Source organism: Dendropsophus ebraccatus, chromosome 9 (genome assembly GCF_027789765.1).
Source record: "Dendropsophus ebraccatus isolate aDenEbr1 chromosome 9, aDenEbr1.pat, whole genome shotgun sequence".
NCBI lineage: Eukaryota > Metazoa > Chordata > Amphibia > Anura > Hylidae > Dendropsophus > Dendropsophus ebraccatus.
The window spans coordinates 112,693,840-112,713,870 of record NC_091462.1 but is presented as its reverse complement, the minus strand read 5'-3'; the positions used below and the strand labels follow the sequence as shown (position 1 = coordinate 112,713,870).

The following is a 20,031-nucleotide window of genomic DNA, read 5'->3' as shown; positions in this document are numbered from 1 at the left end:
TGACTCAAGAACTAAGGGAGGTATCTGTGTGTACTGCTGGCGAATAAACTAGCTCTTGTCTCATCCCTTGAGAATTACCTTATTACCGATCCTGAAGGGCTAAACTAACAAAACCATGCAGGCTTTTCAAAATCTTTTGAGACTATATGTATGTTTTTGAAATGATAAAAATGGAGCATAGAAGAAATATGGAGTACAACAAGTTTACAAGAGGTATGAAGTTTATTTTATGGTCCTAGAAGCAGAAGGTCAGGTCGGTGTCAGACATTTCCCTCTTATAATAGTCATCAAATATTTCATTTTGAGCCACTGTTAAATGGTTCTTCCAGTCTCCGCTGGTTCCTGAAATTAACAAAATACGAGATTTAATAACTATAAGGTGTCAGATGTTACAATGATAGTCATCGTACAGAGGTGACACTTCATGACACATGATGGTGTTTTGGTGTCCCTAAGGTCAACCAGCGTCCTTTTATTTTTAAGGGAGGCCTTTTATTTAGGAATTCTGCAGACCCTCTACTAGGCCTAATTTTTGGGGGATGTCTTATTTTCAGGGAAAAACGGTATGAGGTGCCTACTGCAGGTGTCAGATATTACTATGATAGTCATTGTACAGAGGTGACACTTTATACCTTTTCTCATAAAGGGTGAGATGGTGTGGTCCATCACGGAGGTGGGAATGGTGCTGTAGTTGGCCAAATGGTCTTCTTTCATGGCCTTGAAGGTTGTGCATTGGTGGATCTTCTCCACGATATCGTCAGAAAGATCCTTCCCTAGGAACTTCATCACTTTCCTGATCTCACGTTTTGGGTCCTAAATACCAACGTAGGACAACTGTTATATATCCTTTATGACCAACACAATAAATGGTGTTTTGTATTGCAGATTTCAGACATAGACAATGACCTCCATTGTAGGGAATGTACATGCTGTTATACTAGAGCAGGTGAACACTATATGAATGTTTTGGTCCAGTATTGTCAAAGCTGAGCCAGTGCAGTGCCACTATAGCTAAGGGCCTAACTAGTAATGGCTGGGCCCCATAGCAAACGTTTGATTGCTATGAAAACCCGTCAAGTGTAGTAATAATTTTTACCATTTAACAGCACCCTGAAGACCTGCTAAGCCACCGGGGGATGAGGATGATGGCCCATTGGCCCAGAGTATTGCAGGAGTGGACCACTGGGCCCCCTGATGCTCCGGGCCCCGTAGCAGTCGCTATAGCTGCTACGGTGGTAGTTACACCCATGAATATAGCATTAGACGAAGAAGTCCAAACCGACAAAGATATAAAAATAAGTGGATTAAAAAAATATTCTCTTACCTTTAACATGTCCTCATAGAAGAGATAGAGGATGTCTCTCTGTTGTCTCATCTTCCACCAGCCCTTAACATGATCGGCCCATGATCCATACGACACTATGAAAGTAAACAAGTCACATTACAGGGGTATTCCCCTCAAACATAACTTTTGATTTGTTGCTGCCCATGGTGAGACTAGCAATTCCTTCCATACTTGTTATTATCTATACAGTCTCCTTCCCCCAGTTCTGAGCTTCTTTGTAATGCTGGGAGGATTAATCTGAGGTCAGGTTGCTGATGAACTCGCTGTGATTAATCCTCCAAGCCTCAAGCCAGGGGCTTGATTACATCAGCTGTCTCAGAAGGGAGGGGGAGGAGGGGTGACAGAGAAAAAAGCTCACACACACATTTTTTTTTGTCTCCAGCAAAAATCAGAAGCTGAAAACCGGGGGAAGGAGAGTGAATAAATAATAAAAAGTATGGAAGGAATTGTTAGTCCCACCATGGGCAGCAACATATCAAAAGTTATACGGTTCAGGGAAGAAAAATAGTCCTGCACCTCACACCTATGGCTGATACTAGTACCTCTCGGCTGCATAAAAAACATCAGAATTCTGTATGTGAATTGATCAAGCCACACTGCCCCATGTACCTCGTGCAGGTATCTGATACACATGGGTCGCTACACTAAGTCCACACTGTGCCAGTCAGCGACCACCACCTCCGCATTTTTGGGTCTGGCCCTGTGGCATAGGGGTTGCAGGGCCGTTCCTTTGCCTCCCTTCCCTGACTGTGCACGCCTGCGGGGGTGGTGGTCGCTGACTGGCACGGTGTGGACTTAGTGTAGGGACCCATGTGTATCAGATACCTGCACGCGGTACATGGGGCAGTGTGGCTTGATCAATTCACATACAGAATTGTGATGTTTTTTATGCAGCCGAGAGGTACTAGTATCAGCCATAGGTGTGAGGTGCAGCACTCTTTTTCTTCCCTGAACCATATCAAAAGTTATGTTTCAGTGGAATACCCCTTTAAAGTTTAACCCCGACATGCGTTACTCCTCTTTATGTCTCCTACTCCTCATCTTATAGTCCTGCTTTTCTATGGTATGAAACCTATTAGATGATGGCGCAAGTAAAGCTTGGCATTAGAATTGCTAATGAAGCTCTTTGACACGAGCGTTGCAATGGTGGACATTTCTTGAACATGACCCCTTTAGGCATAACCGAAATAGTGGGAGATACTAAATTACCAAAAGGGGTCATCGAAAGTGAACTATTTCAAAGCTGCTCCCTCCACTAATTCTACTGATCATAGGTAGGTCAGAGAATAATCATAAGAGACTGAAGAAGAGAGATGGGATGTTTAAAGGGTCATAACTGTAGGATATCATATTCACAATGTTCACATAAACCAGCAGATAATGGGTACAGATGGTATACAGACCTTTTCCTTCCATAAACTTTTGTAGAAACTCTTCAGAAGTCCCTGGGTCTGGGTGGACAATGGCCATGTTGTAGAAATAGAAATATGACACCAATACATCCTTGGGATTTCTGGCCACATAAATGACCTGTTGGAGGAGAAGTATACAAAAGTTTTAATCCTATCAAACTCTTTTTAGAGAGTGGACCTGCATTAAAGAGAGTGACCAGATGTAAATCAATGCAAAGACCTGAATTATCAAAATCTGCCACAGGGATATCCGAGAATTACATTACAGCAACTATAGAGTTGTCTGCGAGCAACATTGATGATAAAAAATAACATTATAGATACTGACTGGCTGTAGTGCAAGAGATAGAACAGTATATAGCCATATGGAAGTATATAGTGGCCTTCACAGCATGAAGGACCTGACAGTAGAGCAATAGATGGACCTCATCATACAGCATATAATACGTCATACGCAAAGGACATACAGTAGAACAGGGATGTCAAATTCAGGCCCTCCAGCTGTTGCAAAACTACAAGTCCCATCATGCCTGGACAGCCAAAGCTAAAGCTTTGGCTGTCCAGGGATGATGGGAATTGTATTTTTAAAACAGCTGGAGGGCCTGAGTTTGACGCGTCTGCAGTAGAAGGACCTGGTTTAGAATAATAGTGTTGGGGCCCAGATATACCAAGCTCTACAGAAGGAAAAGTAGGCCTAGCTACGTGGAAGGATACAGTGGGCCCCGCAAAAAAACTGACAACAGGTGGACCATAAGTGAAGAAGGCACAACAAAGTGACCTGGTTATAGGACAACAGAGATGGAACCAAGCTCTACAGCATCAGAGAAGTAGACGAGGACCTAGAGCGGAAATGGAAAACCTGGCTGTATGGTGGCACAGGTCCACGAAGAGCACACCTCACAATTTTGTACCTTGCAATTCTTTTCCCAAAAGGTGTTCGGCAGGAGGTGCACAGGTAAATGGGACTTGATCAGACGAGGAGCTTTCCTTGCATTAAGGAGTTTAGTGCCTAAAAACAAGACAATACTATGGGTGTTGGAGAAGACGGGCCATATATCATAAAGGAGAGAAGGTGTAACAAGTACAAGTGCCTGCATGACTTACCTGTGGGCATATCAGGCACTGCAAACTCCAGAAAGGGCACTCGCTCAAAAATTGCTCCAAGATGAGACTTCTTAGGGTCACCATGATGTAGAATTAGGTCTACAATCTGACTGATCCAGGTGGTCCCTAAGAGGCAGCGACACAAGGGTTAAAATAGCTCTGAACTAGTATATTTGATATTTAAACTTTATAGAAAGTGGCAGTGCAGTAAAAGGGGGCTTTTTAGCTTCAGCACTGGGATACACCCACATCCTCTGCACCCCCTTACTGTATACAGGAATGTCCATGGCCTCACCAGATTTGGGGTAGGTGTCTATCAGCAGGTCCCCCTCTCCAGCCTGGAAGTGCTGCACATTCTCCCAGTTTTTTGCGAAGTGTCCCACGATGGGCATCCCACTCACCACCTCCAGTGGGGGTCGTTTATCCATGTCTGCAGGTCTATAAGCCCAGACAGATACCAGCTATAACAAGAAATGAATGACGCCATTGGGAAAAGTGTGGTGATCAAGTCTTAATGATGCATTTAAGAGTTACAGGGAAATGATTAGTAGGTTAGATGCATGTAACCTGCTATCTCCCTATTGTGCATATGGCGCTGAGGATGAAGGTAAGTCTCTTACCTTCATCCTTGACATTGTTTCCATGTATTTAGTAGTTATATCCTCCGGTAACTACCCCCCCCCCCCCCCCCAGAGCACTGATCCAGCCCACCCTCCAGCTGGCCTGCTCCGTTAATATTCACTATGAGGGGCGGGCTGGCCGGAGGCGGACAGGTGCTCTGGGTACTCCTGCCCCTGGTGTTTCAAGGCAACAATTAATCTGTGGATATAACTACTAAATACATGGAAACAGCGCTGAGGATGAAGGTAGGAGGCATACCTCCATCCTCTGCACTCCTTGCACAAAATGGAGATATTATAAGGTTAGAATTGGCTAACCTGCTGATCTTTCCCTTTAAACAAGCGGTAGCGCCAAGCATTTCCTTATTGGTTCTACCTATAAAGTTCAGTAACTTTATTTATCTTGTAATATTCTTGAGTTAGGAGACAGTTTGTTTGGACATATAAAGCTTAGTGGTTTATTATCATCCTACGTGTTGTACTCCAAAGCTGTCATCACAATTCAGCAATACTTTTATCATGACTACAGCTCTGGATGTGAATGAGAATACACGTCTTACAGCCCTGTATCCTCTGTACCAATAATTTTAGAACTTTTTCCACCTTCATTGTCTCCTATGATCTGTACAATACAACAGATTTTTTTTTACAGTTAAAAAATCAATTAAAATAATGTGGCTGTATAATTCACCGTGGCACATGACTTGGCAGTCTTTGCTTGCTCTTCCTTGTCAGATTGTGAGGGTGTTTCCTGTGTACAGCGCCCTCTTCAGGTCAGCCCACAGGTCTGGGCGCTGTCTGACATTCAAAAACGTTCATAATTTTCTCCACCTTTACAATAGCCTCAGCTGCAGAAAAACAGCCCCTAAGGATAATGCTGCCTCACCCCTGTGTTGTTGTGGGTATGACGTTCTTAAGTGATGTGCATTGTTGGCCACTACCTCACACCATAACATATGCCCACAGGCTTTCGACAGACTTGATGTCCGTTTTGGCAAAACATTGCTTGGCTGTTTTTCTTTGTAGGTAAAAGCTTCCATCTTGCCCCCATACTCCACAGGCCACACATACGAAGAATACAGGGGATTGTTGCCACCTGCAGTACACAACCAGGACTTGCCAGTAGTAATAACCTCTTGGTTGCTCCCGCTTTAATTCTCTTATCTTTTCCTTCATTTTTGGGGTACATCCTTTTTGTGCCATATTTTCTGTACTTCTTGATGAGGTCATCACTGTGTTCCATGTACAGTATATCTTATTCCGAACACAACCGCATGCCCAATTATAAGAGGCTGTTCACACTATGCAACCACGTTGTTTTAGCTTTGTTCATTTTATTTTCCCCTCTAAATGGCTTCGGTTTGCCTTTCAGTGGGATTTTGCAGATAACAGGTCAATGTTTTCTTGGTCTGATTTTTTATTTTTCCTCACATGAATGATAATAGCTTCGGTCTAAAGCCATTGTACTTACTAAAGAGATGTAAAAGGTGAGGGGGGAGCTGCAATATATATATATTTTTTAAATTTCTTAGTTTTTGGTATAGTACTGGATGATGAGTGTCCTTCCAGCCCGTCACTTGTATGGACGGCCTTTGACTTTTTCAGAGAAGGACGACTTCCCTTCTTTTTTTTTTTTTTTAACATCTATCACTGTCATTACTGTGTATACTGTCTATACATTACATCCACCAGTAATAGTCCTTATGTTCTACAGCTTTACCTGTGAGAGTGTCAGTCTTTACTGCAGTCCTGTCATTCTATTCATGGATCAGGAGGATCCGGTCTACATACACGATCCTGAAAGGCATGGCTGCAGTATATACTATACTATATTCACGGACAGGGGGCATTGTCCTCGTTCTGCTTGCACCCTGATAAATACAGTAATTAACAGGTTTGCTTTGGTATGGTTACCGTCAGATCACCGGATCGAAAGATCAAAATACTGAAATGACACTCCCGCTAAATAATCTAGAGCATTGAAACCAACCATAAGCCTGCCATATCCAGAAGACGACGCGGGACCTACCTGTAGGATGGTGCAGAGAAGGACGGTGCAGCAGGAATCACGACAACTAACTATATAGGAGGACAAACACAGAGGTAAAAGAGGAGGATCAGGGACGAGCTCCGCTCTGACGCCAATGATAGGAAGTTTAGGGTCATTTTATGACCCTCGTGAACATGTTTTATTTCCATGAACGAGGTAAAAAGTCATATGTATTCTATAGGTGCCACTGTTCACACTCATACTAGGCCCTATTACATGGAGTGATAGTCTTACCAGTCAGGCCGATTCAGCAGATTATCTCTCCGTGTAATAAAGACAACGATCAGCTGAAGAAACTATCACAGCGCTCGCTTATCCGTGATATTAAGCCATAATAAGTTTAGAGACAGGTGTAACTACAGAAGGTCAGGTTAGAACGCTCTTGATCGCCCTCCCAGGACTAAACATTTACCAGCTCCATATAAAACGTAGGTAATCACACAGTCTACTGCTGAGTCACATAAGATAAAAAGGATAACAACCTGGCTACCAGGTGTGCCCTTGTGCTTATAGATTAGTAATATTGCAGCAAAGCACTGATATGTTCCCCCCAAGAGCAGACCTCCCTAATATCAGACCACAGACCAGGCCCGTAGACTACTAGTTCCCAGACCTCCCTAATATCAGACTACAGACTAGGCCCTTAGACCACCAGAGCCCAGACCTCTCTAATATCAGACTACAGACCAGGCCCCTAGACCACCAGAGCCCAGACCTCTCTAATATCAGACCACAGACCAGGCCCCTAGACCACCAGAGCCCAGACCTCTCTAATATCAGACTACAGACCAGGCCCCTAGACCACCAGAGCCCAGACCTCTCTAATATCAGACTACAGACCAGGCCCCTAGACCACCAGAGACCAGACCTCTCTAATATCAGACTACAGACCAGGCCCCTAGACTACCAGAGCCCAGACCTCTCTAATATCAGACCACAGACCAGGCCCCTAGAGCACCAGAGCCCAGACCTCCCTAATATCAGACCACAGACCAGGCCCCTAGACCACCAGAGCCCAGACCTCTACAATATCAGACCACAGACCAGGCCGTAGACCCCCAGAGCCCAGACCTCTCTAATATCAGACTACAGACCAGGCCGTAGACCCCCAGAGCCCAGACCTCTCTAATATCAGACCACAGACCAGGCCCCTAGACCACCAGAGCCCAGACCTCTCTAATATCAGACTACAGACCAGGCCCCTAGACCACCAGAGCCCAGACCTCTCTAATATCAGACCACAGACCAGGCCCCTAGACCACCAGAGCCCAGACCTCTACAATATCAGACCACAGGCCCTAAATTATTTAGACCCCAGATCTCCAAATTATAGGACCGCACAGAGCAGACCCCAGATGAGACCTCATTAGAGAGCAGACTCCTATATTACCAGCGTCTGGACCTTGTGAACTGGGCTAGCCACTACAGAGAACATCCTATAGCTTATCACTGGCTTAGCTATAGCTTATGCCCTACAATGTCCCCTCTGAGCCTTTGCAGCTGGTATTTGGGGCATTTAAGGTCATATTACACGGCCTGATGACTTGAAGTAAGCGAGATCAGCTCTCGCTTACTAAACCTATATATGGCCCGATAATTGTGGAGCAAGGTCTGCACGAACATGGTTTCCAATATCTGTGCAGTCCTTGTAAAATAATAAACTTATACATACCTCTCCGCGCTCCCTGATGTCCTGCTAGCTCCAGCGCGCTCCCGGCAGTGTCTGAAGGGATAGGCCGCTCAGCCAATCACTGGCCGCAGCACTGTCCCGGTGATTGGTTGTGTGGCCTGTCACTTCAGACACTGCTGGGAGCGGGCCAAAGCTAGGAGGACATCAGGGAGCGTGAAGAGGTATGTAGACATTTTTTTTTCATAGTCATCAGCTGTTGGCTGCGCGTCACTATTACATGGCAGCCGATGGTTTTAGGTCAGGACCTAAAGACACAATCAGCCGATGATCGTTGTCATTGGCTGACCATTGTCTTTATTACACTGAGCAATGATCTGCTGAATCGTCCTGATTTGCCAGATTATCGCTCCATTAGGCACTTAGGCACTGTTCCCTCTAAGGGCCGTATTACACGAGCTTACTGAGCCTATAATCAGATATATATATAGCATTCATGATGTCCATGCAGCCCTTGCCTTAAGTGTAATGTATAAGGTTTCATATTTTTTTACACGTTTATCGGCTGTTGATTTTTAGGCAGGATTAAATGACACGATCAGCTGATGATCATTGTCTTTATTACACAGAGCAATAATCTGTCGAATTGGCCTGATCCAGCAGATTATCGCGCCGTGTAATAGGGTGTAATACAAAACTGTGTGGGAAGTAATAATAACTCTATAATGTTTAACTATACAGCAGCCAGATGCAGATCTATAGCTAGGCCAGTCATGAGGTTAATCTATGGAACTCTGGTGGTCTAGGGCCGTCAAAGGGTTAAATGTAATATTTTTCTTATTACACTTTTAATTCTTCATCTTTTTCTTATCAGATCTCCAGGTGCCAGCATCGCCCGGGAACAGGAGATAGAAAGGACTGTGCAGCTGTAACCCTATGATCATAGAGATGAGTGCAGGGAGGGGATAGAGAGGACTGTGCAGCTGTAACTGTATGACCACACAGTTCTCTCTATGATCATAGAGATGAGTGCAGGGAGGGGATAGAGAGGACTGTGCAGCTGTAACTGTATAACCGCACAGTTCTCTCTATGATCATAGAGATGAGTGCAGGGAGGGGATAGCGAGGACTGTGCAGCTGTAACTGTATGGTCACACAGTTCTCTCTATGATCATAGAGATGAGTGCAGGGAGGGGATAGAGAGGACTGTGCAGCTGTAACTGTATAACCACACAGTTCTCTCTATGATCATAGAGATGAGTGCAGGGAGGGGATAGAGAGGACTGTGCAGCTGTAACTGTATAACCACACAGTTCTCTCTATGATCATAGAGATGAGTGCAGGGAGGGGATAGAGAGGACTGTGCAGCTGTAACTGTATAACCGCACAGTTCTCTCTATGATCATAGATATGAGTGCAGGGAGGGGATAGAGAGGACTGTGCAGCTGTAACTGTATGATCACACCGTTCTTTCTATGATCATAGAGATGAGTGCAGGGAGGGCATAGAGAGGACTGTGCAGCTGTAACTATATGGACATGCAGAAATCTCCATGATCGAGTAGAGAGACCCAGGAATGCTCTGTATGGCCGTCAAAAGATTGTTCACAGTCTTAGCAGCAGCTTCTATGACTCCCATGGCCGTAGTTACACCTAACAGCTCTTCCTTCTTCTAGATCAGCAAGTTGAGCCTTATCTTCTTAGGTCTTTATCCAGGCCACCAATTTCCTATCACACTGTTTGCTGGACGACCATTTTATTATTTAACCCTTTATGGACATTACTTATCTGGACACGGCTGAATGTGACAGACATGACCACAACGTTGACCTGCAGAGGACCTCAGGCCCCAGCCATCCTACAGGTGACATCTGGGCTGTGCTCTCTATGGGGGCCTAGGGACCCCTCTACCTATAGATAGCACATGAGAATTGGGGCCCCCGTTGCAGCATGTGCATATGGGCACGTGCGCTGTGGGTCACACCTATGTACACTATAGTAATTTAGCATTTTATCACCAGAAATAGAACAAGAAATACAATGAAGAGAGTGCAGGGGAAAGGTTATAACTGTGTGTTTGACAGAGAGGATCCAGGGTCATCCGATTTTTACTATCGTCAAGGAGGTAGCCATAGTGCGGACAGGGCCAGTACCCATGAGGCACTACTAAGGGGGCACACACTACAGTGCTGCACTTTGTCTTCCATACAGTAGTGATATATTTAAAACCAAGATAAAAAGCATAAGGTGAACAATAGCCAAAAAGTTCTCTGTAAATGGTTACTTCACGTAAAAAGGTAAATCAAGGCTTTATAGACGCAGTAGCAGTTCCAGTGCTTAGTGTAACCTCATCATTGCTGTGCTGCTGTGTTATACACAACTCCTGTATCTAATCTCCTTCCCTTCTCCTGCAGACGTGTCTTTTCCAGCTGTGCAGTGCATGGTGTTACCCCTTCCTTGCTGTGCTGCTGCGGTTTCCTATATTTCTGCTTGTATAGGTCCTTGCATTGCCAGTGCCACCTATAACACCTTCTCCCCCACATGCCATCTATAGTGCTGTCCTATATAAATAATCAGCCCAGCACAGTGCCCGCTTGTTCAGTCCTGTTCTCTTGCACTATGTTAGGGCAGGGCAGTAAGGACTAGGTGATGCGCTGTGATTGGCTAGAGACCTAAGGGAGGAAGTATCTGTGTGTGTGTGTCCAGCTCTGGTCTCATCTCCTGAAATGGAGAGAATTACCTTGTTACCAATCAGAAGGACCAAACCAACAAAACCATGCAGGCTTAAAGGGAACCTGTCCCCTCCCGTGCCGGGGTGAAGGCCACCCGACCCCCCGCTAGAGCCCCGGATACTTACCCCATCCCGCCAAGTCCCATTCCTGGAGCCGGTCCCTGGACGGAGATATCCCTGTTTGAAGCCCGGCGCGCGCTGCTGGGATGAGTCCGATGCCCATAGAGAATGACGGCTCCATTCATTCTCTATGTTCGTCGGACTCATCTCAGCAGCGCGCCAGGCTTCAGACGGGGATATCTCCATCCTGGGACCGGCTCCAGGAACAGAACTTGGCGAGATAGGGTAAGTATCCGGGGCTCTAGCGGGGGTCGGGCAGCTTTCACCCCGGCATGGGAGGGGGTGACAGGTTGCCTTTAAAACCAATAAAAAATATAACATACAAGAAGTATGGAGTATATAAAAGGTATGAAGGTTATTTTATGGTCCTAGAAGCGGAAGGTCAGGTCGGTGTCAGACATCTCCCTCTTATAATAGTCATCAAATATTTCGTTTTGAGCTACTGTGAAATAGTTCTTCCAGTCTCCGCAGGTGCCTAGAAAGAACAAAATACGAGATTTAATAACTACCATGTTTTCCCAAAAATCAGACAGTGTCTTATATGTAATTTTGGTCTTACTTTCAGGTGATCAAGTATGCAAAAACACTGCAGAGACACCATTACGTGTCTCAGCATCAGTGAGCTAGCCAGACCTTCCTCCGGGAAGGAACAACCAAGCCAAGGAATGTCTCCAGTCAAGGAAACCCCCTAAGCAAGGTATCCATCCACAGAAAGCTGTTCGGGGTGTTTGCCCCTCATCAGTGTGGAGTAGGATTCTGGCTAGTGGGAGCAACACCTAGTAGGTGCATGCAAAACATGTGATGGTGTCTCTGCAGTGTTTTTGCATGCTCCCAGGGGGCAATGTCCTAGATACACTAAGGCTGCATTCCCACGTTCCATGAACCTGACGGATCACGGACGTGGAATGCATGTACCGGAGTCCCCCTGCGCCCGGACAGCATCTGTAATTAGATGCGCGGCTGCATCATTACAGCGCGGCGCTTATGAATACAGTCTCCCCCGCTCCCAGCATCTCATTACAGATGCTGTCCGGGCGCAGGGGGACTCCGGTACATGTATTCCACGTATTCCGTTAGGATCACGGAATGTGGGAATGCAGCCTTACGTTGAGACACATGATGGTGTTTTGGTTGATCTCCCTGAGGTCAACCAGCGTCTTTTTATTTTTAAGGGAGGCCTTTTATTTAGGAATTCTGCAGACCCTCTACTAGGCCTAATTTTTGGGGGATGTCTTATTTTCAGGGAAAAACGGTATGAGGTGCCTACTGCAGGTGTCAGATATTACTATGATAGTCATTGTACAGAGGTGACACTTTATACCTTTTCTCATGAAGGGTGAGATGGTGTTGTCCATCACGGAGGTGGGGATCGTACTGTAGTTGACCAAATAGTCTTCTTTCATGGCCTTGAAGGTTGTGCATTGGTGGATCTTCTCCATGATATCGTCAGAAAGATCCTTCCCTAAGAACTTCATCACTTTCCTGATCTCCCGTTTTGGATCCTAAACGGCGATTTAGAACAACTCTTATATAAACCATTTATGACCAACACAATGGACCTGAATAAATATGGACTTCAGACATAGAAGATTGTAGGCAGTGTACATACAGTCAGACACTATGAATGCTTTGGTCCAGCATTAGCCGGTGTATTGCCATAGTGGGATCGGTTAAAGAAATCAATTCTGACAAAGTTATAAAATCATCCGATGTAAAAGGATTCTCCCACCTCTAACATGTCCTCATAGAAGAGGTAGAGGACGTCTCTCTGATGTCTCATCTTCCACCAGCCCTTAACATGATCGGCCCATAATCCATACGACACTATGACAAAAACAAGTCACATCATTAAAGGGGTATCCTGCAAAGATAGTTATATAGTAAGGTGGAAAAACATCAATGTCCATCATGTTCAACCTAGAGAGGGGATGGATGAAAAGGAGGGGATGGATGAAGAGAGGATGAATGAAGAGGAGAGGATGAATAAAGAGGAAGAGATGGATGAAGAGGAGGGGATGGATGAAGAGGAGGGGATGGATGAAGAGGAAGAGATGGATGAAGGGGATGGATGAAGAGGAAGAGATAGATGAAGAGGAGGGGATAGATGAAGAGAGGATGAATGAAGAGGAAGAGATGGATGAAGAGGAGGGGATGGATGAAGAGAGAATGGATGAAGAGGAGGGGACGGAGGGTTGGAGAAAGAACATTGTGTGCTGTTCTGTAGTCTATTATCTACAAGTACACCCACTCTCACAGTGTAACCAACACTAGTGTATATGATGCTGCAGGTTATTACTCCCCCTAGGACATATGATGCTGCAGGTTATTACTCCCCCTAGGACATATGATGCTGCAGGTTATTCCTCCCCCTAGGACATATGATTCTGCAGGTTATTCCTCCCCCTAGGACATATGATACATGTGGGTTATTAGTACCCAGGTGTATAACATTTATATTTATCCACATTGAACCTCATCATCTAAGTCATCCTGTAACATCTGCACATCTTCCATAGACAAGTTAAAAAGAAGGGGGCCCAGCACTGACCCTTGGGGTACACCGCTTAAACCAGGGACCATCCAGAGTAGGAATTATTCACCACCACTCTCTGGGTACGGTCTTTAAACCAGTTTTCAATTCAGTTACAAAATCTTAAATATTCTATGAGGCATGGGGGCTCACATCCAAGTCCAGATACACTATATCCACAGCTGCCCCCCTATCCAGGCTAGGGTTGTTTAAAGGGGTACTCCACTTAATAAAGATTTAACTATGTTTAATCTCCACCTATAATCTAAGCTTGTGTATAATAGGTTTCTATTATGTTTGTCTGCAGCACTTCCAGACTTACATCCTGAAGCTGCAGAAAATCCTCCCTGGCTGCTCGACTCTGTCTCCACTTCTCTGTCCTCCCCCCTTCCTTCTGAGACCAAAGTCACAAGATCTCTGTAAACAACAGAACAGTGACAGCCTCCTGAGCAGTATAGGAGAAAGGAAACACAGTTGTTCGCTCTCTCTCTCTCTCTCTCTCTTTCTTTCTAACCTATCTATGTAGATGGATAGAAGATATAAAGATATTTTGGTTACAGTGCAAAGCAAAAACAGATAGTGCCAGCGATAGGCAAATATTACAAGATGGGTTTTCTCTCTGGCGCCATCTTGCATATAGCCAGGCTTTTAGAAAAACTTGTAACTACGGAGGCAGCTTAAAAGATGGACGACGGCCCAAAATACTCAGAGGACTTGGTGAGCTAGGTTTGACAGCATTTCATATATTAGTTCTTGGGTGGAATAACCCTTTAAAAGGTTTAATTGATATAACTGTAACGTATCATAGTGTTTTCACATATACAAGTTTACATAAACCAGCAGATAATGTGTACAGATGGTATACGTACCTTTCCCCTCTATGAACTTTTGTAAAAATTCTTCAAAAGTCCCCGGTTCTGGGTGGACAACGGCCATGTGGTAGAAATGATAATAGGACACTAATACATCCTTGGGATTTCGGGCCACATAAATGACCTGTTGAAGGAAGGATGATACAAATATCAGAGTCTTCTTAGAGAGTGGACCTGGATAAAAGAGATCGATCAGAACTCCTATCAATAGAAAGATGTGAAATAGCAAAACGAGAAGAATATGTCACAGGGCTGGGCGAGAACTACAATACAGCAAAATGACAACTATAGAGTTAAAGTATCTGGCAAGCAACATTACCAATATATGATGATATTGAAAAGACTGATTGACTGTAATGTAGAGAGATAGACCTGTAAATAGCCATATGGAAGTATATAGTGGGCTGATAGTGAGACCTGATAATAGAGCAATCGATCTTACAGCAAGAGACATAATACGTCATATGCAATGGACATGCAATAGAAGGAACTGGTTTAGAATAATAGAGGTTCAACATAGGTATGCCAAGCTCTACAGAAGGAAAAGTAGGCCTAGCTATGTGGAAAGATACAGGGGGTCCACATCTGGAGAAGCCTGACTATAGGTGGACCATAGGTGTAGAAGGTACAGCATATTGACCTGGTTATAGAACAACAGAGATGGAACAAGATGTAAGGTGTAGAGTGAACTACAGCAATGGTTAATGTCAGTATCGGGTGCAGAGGTAACGAGGAATAAAACAAACAGAGTTACTAAACTCTCAGTGTCCTCACAATTCAATCATACATAGAGAAACGAAACTTCCTCGGACATCGGAGGAAGTGCTTTGATTGCACGAAACAGCTGTAATATTCACTTTGGGTGCTGCCGTTCGGGCTGCTGACTTCTTTTATATGGACTATATCTCAAGGACAATTTTATGGTGGGTGCACTCTTGTTTCTCTATGTATGATAGGATAGAGATGGAACCAAGCTCTACAGCATCAGAGAGGTAGACCATGGCCTACAGCGGAAATGGAAAACCTGGCTGTATGGGCGGACAGGTTTACATTGCACTTTTGTACCTTGCAATTCTTTTCCCAAAAGGTGTTCGGCAGGAGGTGCACGGGTAAATGGGACTTGATCAAACCAGGGGATTTCCTTGCATTAAGAAGTTCAGTGCCTAAAACAATACAATAACATGGGTGTTGGAGAAGATGGGCCATATATCATAAAGGAGAGAAGGAGTAACAAGAGTACAAGTGTCTGTATGACTTACCTGTGGGCATATCAGGCACTGCAAACTCCAGAAAGGGCACCCGCTCAAAGATGGTTTTAGAATGAGGTTTCTTCAGGTCACCATGATGTAGAATGAGGTCCACAATCTGACTTATCCAGGTGGTCCCTGAGAAGCCGCGACACAGGGCAAGGGTCAGCATAGCTCTGGACCATTACACCTGCTATCTAAATGTTCTAGAAAGTGGCAGTGTAGTAATACAGGACTTTGGAGCTCCAGCACCCACAACCTCTGTATACAGAAATGTCCATGGCCTCACCAGATTTGGGGTAGGTGTCTATCACCAGGTCCCCTTCTTCAGCCTGGAATCGCTTCACATTCTCCCAGTTTTTGGAAAAGTGTCCCACGATCGGCATCCCACCCATGACTCCCAGCGGGGGGCGTTGTTTTTCCATGTCTGCAGGTCTATTAACCTGGGAAAAAGGAGACAGATTTCAGCTATAACCAGAAATGACCGGCAGAATTAGTAAAAGGTGACGGTGTGCTGATTCTCAATGGTGCAGGAAAACAAGCGGTAGTGCCAAACCTTTCCTTATACCTTTATAGTTCTACCTATAGAGTTCAGTAACTTTATTTATCTTGAGTTTGTCCTGACATATAAAGCTTAGTGGCATTATTATTATTATTATTATTATTATTATTATTATTATTATTATTATTATTATCATCATCTTATGTGGTGTACTATAAAGCTGTCATCACAATTTACCTGTTCTTTTATTGTGAATGCAGCTCTGGAAGTCAATAAAGGTCGTCATATACCTTCAATACTGACTGTCACTTATCTCTTCCGTCCACCATCCTTCCTCTCCATACACAGGAACGGCAGATAAATTGGTCAGATATCTCTGTGTGTGTGTAAAAGGACTTATTCTTTCATCGCTATAAACAACCACCCACAGATGAGATCAGTAGAGAAGTTGAGCGTAATGGGGAATTACCTCCTGACCCCTTTGTTTTGGTCGTGGTCATGCAGAACAGTGAATTTCCTCTTTGTCATCAGCTTTTTTAGCAGAGGTCTGAAGGTTTGGTCTCAGAATTGATATATATATTGCTACCTCCACCATGCATCACTGTGGTACCGTGTTCTTTGGTGATGCACAGTGTTGGTTCATACCTCCTGGAATTATTAGTTTTTTTACTCCTTGATCAACTTTTGTTCTGTTGTACCAGATGTATCACTTTTTCATGATGCCATCGCCGTGTTCCATGAATATCTATCGCCTTGTAAATATTTTCTTTTTTCTTTCGCTTGAAAACAATGAGATCCCTTTAAGCTGTTTACCGAAAATGGTTTCTGCTGTAAAATGTAACTGAGATGATGTCAGGAAAATCCTACTAAAAGAGCTGAACTTTATATGAGGTCAATCAGAATGAGTGTAAATATAATTAGCTAATTCTGAACACAACCATGAGCCCAATTCTAAGATGCCGTTCACACCTATGCACCAACATTATTTTAGTTTTTTTATTTTATTTTCCCCTCTAAATGGTTTTAGTCTTTTTTCTTTTTTTAAGGAACAAATTACAGGTCACATTGAAGGTTCAAATAAATCTGAAATAATTTGTCTTGAACATAAAAGATTGTATACAGGGTAAAGCCCCCCTGGTATGCCTCATCCTGTTATTTTTTGTGTAGTACTGGATTATAAGCTTTGAAGTTCCAGCCCTTCCCTCGCCATCTTGAGATGGGATTGCCGCAGTGTGTGCAAATGTCTATAGGGGGCATCAATATTCTGTTTCTATTTGCACCCTGAGGCCATGTTCAGACCTCGTAAGAGACTGGCCTTTCCATGACCCGGCCGGGTCACAGAACGGTCGGTCTCAGAAAAGATCATCCCAGTACTGCAGCACCGGCCAGATGTTCTTTAGTGCCGCAGAGTTCTGATGCGGGCGTATCCGTGCGTGCCCGCATCAGAACTCTCCACTGCACACAATGGAGTGTACGGCCGGAGCCGCTCGCTCCATTGTGTGCACTGACAGGGTTTTCTGTGGCTGCTATTCATCGAATAGCAGCCACAGAAAACTGGCATGTCAGTTTCTCGTGGCGCCGCTAGGGATCCTGGCCGGAGTGTATACCGTGTGTATACACTCCGGCTGGGATTCCATAGAATGCAATGTGATGTATATTTTCGTATAAATCACGGCCGTTGTTGCATGAAAATATACAGAGTGTGAACATAGCCTGATATTTAACAGATTTGATTTGATACAGCTATTGTTTGGACTGCAAAATCTATAGATCTCAATACTAAAAATATTTCCAGTTACACTCCCGCTAATATTTCCAGTTACACTCCCGCTAATATTTCCAGTTACACTCCCAGTAATATTTCCAGCTACACTGTTGCTAAGTAATCTGGAGCACTAAAACCAACCAACAACCTGCCATATCCAGAATAAGGACGGGACCTACCTGAGAGATGGCGCAGGGAAGGACGGGCACAGCCAGGAATCACACCGGCCTCTTATATATAGGAGGAGAGACACAATGGGAAAAGAGGTGGATCAGGGACAAGCTATAATCCAACACCAGTGATAGGATGGTAGGAATTGGCAAATATTATCCTCAGGTGACCTCACACGTTACCCCGCTCGTTTTATGAACCTTATCTGAAAAGTTTTATTTCCATGAATGAGTTGAGAAATGAGACATAATCCGGAGGTGTCACTGGTCACACACATACTAGGCTTAGATACACCTGCCTGACAGACAGTATCATTCATAATAGGATTATAATACTAATAAGCACTGTAGCAAATGCTTAAATGCTACCCCCAAGCGTAAACATTTACCAGCTCCATATGAAAGTGAAGATAAGGACATGTTCCACTGCCAAGTCACATAAAGACTACAAACAGATGTCCTTATCCTTACAGGTGAGCAATAGTATAGTATGCAGCAAAGCACTGATGTTAGCCCAGACCAGACTGCTAGACTACCAGAGCCTAGACAGGACCCCAAAACTGCCAGAGCCCAGACCAGACTGCTAGACTACCAGAACCTAGACTGGACCCCAAAACTGCCAGAGCCCAGACCAGATTGCTAGACTACCAGAGCCTAGACAGGACCCCAAAACTGCCAGAGCCCAGACCAGACTGCTAGACTACCAGAGCCTAGACTGGACCCCAAAACTACCAGAGCCCAGACCAGACTGCTAGACTACCAGAGCCTAGACAGGACCCCAAAACTGCCAGAGCCCAGACCAGAATGCTAGACTACCAGTACCTAGACTGGACCCCAAAACTACCAGAGCCCAGACCAGACTGCTAGACTACCAGAACCTAGACTGGACCCCACAACTACCAGAGCCCAGACCAGACTGCTAGACTACCAGAGCCTAGACAGGACCCCAAAACTGCCAGAGCCCAGACCAGAATGCTAGACTACCAGAGCCTAGACAGGACCCCAAAACTGCCAGAGCCCAGACCAGAATGCTAGACTACCAGAGCCAAGACAGGACCCCAAAACTGCCAGAGCCCAGACCAGAATGCTAGACTACCAGAGCCAAGACGGGACCTCTAGAATATCAGCCTTTGTAGCTGGTGGTTGCGACATTTAGACACTTGGGCACCATTCCCTCTAAGCTTGGTAATTAAACTAGAATTAGACTACCAGAGCTTGAATCAGACCTTTGGACTACAAGAACTCAGACCAGACCCCTAGACTACCAGAGCCGAGACCGGACCCCTAGACTACCAGAGCCAAGACCAGACCCGAGACTACCAGAGCCCAGACCGGACCCCTAGAATACCAGAGCTCAGACCGGACCCCTAGACTACAAGAGCCCAGACTGGACCTCTAGACTACCAAAGCCCGGATCGGACCTTTGGACTACAAGAATCCAGACCAGACCCCTAGACTACCAGAGCCAAGACCAGACCCCTAGACTACCAGAACCAAGACCAGACCCGAGACTACCAGAGCCCAGACCGGACCCCTAGAATACCAGAGCTCAGACCGGACCCCTAGACTACAAGAGCCCAGACCGGACCTCTAGACTACCAAAGCCCGGATCGGACCTTTGGACCACAAGAATCCAGACCAGACTCCAAGACTACCTGAGCCCAGACCAGACTGGACCTCTAGACTACCAAAGCCCAGACCAGACCCATAGACTACCAGAGGCCGGACTTGACCCGTAGACTACCAGAGCCCGGAACAGACCTTTGGACTACAAGAACCTGGATCGGACCTTTGGACTACAAGAACCCAAACCAGACCCCTAGACTACCAGAACCCAGACCAGACCCGTAGACTACAAGATGCCCAGACCGGACCCCTAGACTACCAGAGCCCAGACTGGACTCGTAGACTGCCAGAGCCTGGATCGGACCTTTGGA

At 45.1% G+C, this 20,031-nt stretch overlaps 2 protein-coding genes across 7 annotated transcripts; both read right to left on the bottom strand.

The window, feature by feature from the left end:
• Positions 1-235: 235 nt before the first annotated feature.
• On the bottom strand, positions 236-11,415 carry LOC138801561 (sulfotransferase 1C2-like). 5 transcript variants are annotated; one of them, XM_069984513.1, is made up of 9 exons: positions 6,511-7,283; positions 6,202-6,352; positions 4,157-4,322; positions 3,862-3,987; positions 3,669-3,766; positions 2,749-2,875; positions 1,325-1,419; positions 633-813; positions 236-342 (listed from the first exon to the last, which is right to left on the bottom strand). In XM_069984513.1, the coding sequence occupies exons 3-9, from the start codon at positions 4,287-4,289 to the stop codon at positions 236-238; spliced, it is 867 nt and encodes a 288-aa protein (XP_069840614.1). In that variant the 5' UTR covers positions 4,290-4,322; positions 6,202-6,352; positions 6,511-7,283. The 5 variants fall into 5 exon arrangements, with proteins under 5 accessions (XP_069840614.1, XP_069840616.1, XP_069840613.1 ...); XM_069984515.1 differs by lacking the exons at positions 6,202-6,352; positions 6,511-7,283 and adding an exon at positions 11,332-11,415; XM_069984512.1 differs by having other exon boundaries at positions 6,202-7,283.
• On the bottom strand, positions 11,349-18,174 carry LOC138801560 (sulfotransferase 1A1-like). Of its 2 annotated transcripts, none has more exons than XM_069984510.1 (8): positions 18,104-18,174; positions 15,947-16,100; positions 15,670-15,795; positions 15,476-15,573; positions 14,408-14,534; positions 12,738-12,832; positions 12,330-12,510; positions 11,349-11,483 (listed from the first exon to the last, which is right to left on the bottom strand). In XM_069984510.1, the coding sequence occupies exons 2-8, from the start codon at positions 16,080-16,082 to the stop codon at positions 11,377-11,379; spliced, it is 870 nt and encodes a 289-aa protein (XP_069840611.1). In that variant the 5' UTR covers positions 16,083-16,100; positions 18,104-18,174; the 3' UTR covers positions 11,349-11,376. The 2 variants fall into 2 exon arrangements, with proteins under 2 accessions (XP_069840611.1, XP_069840612.1); XM_069984511.1 differs by lacking the exon at positions 18,104-18,174 and adding an exon at positions 16,805-17,057.
• Positions 18,175-20,031: the final 1,857 nt, after the last annotated feature.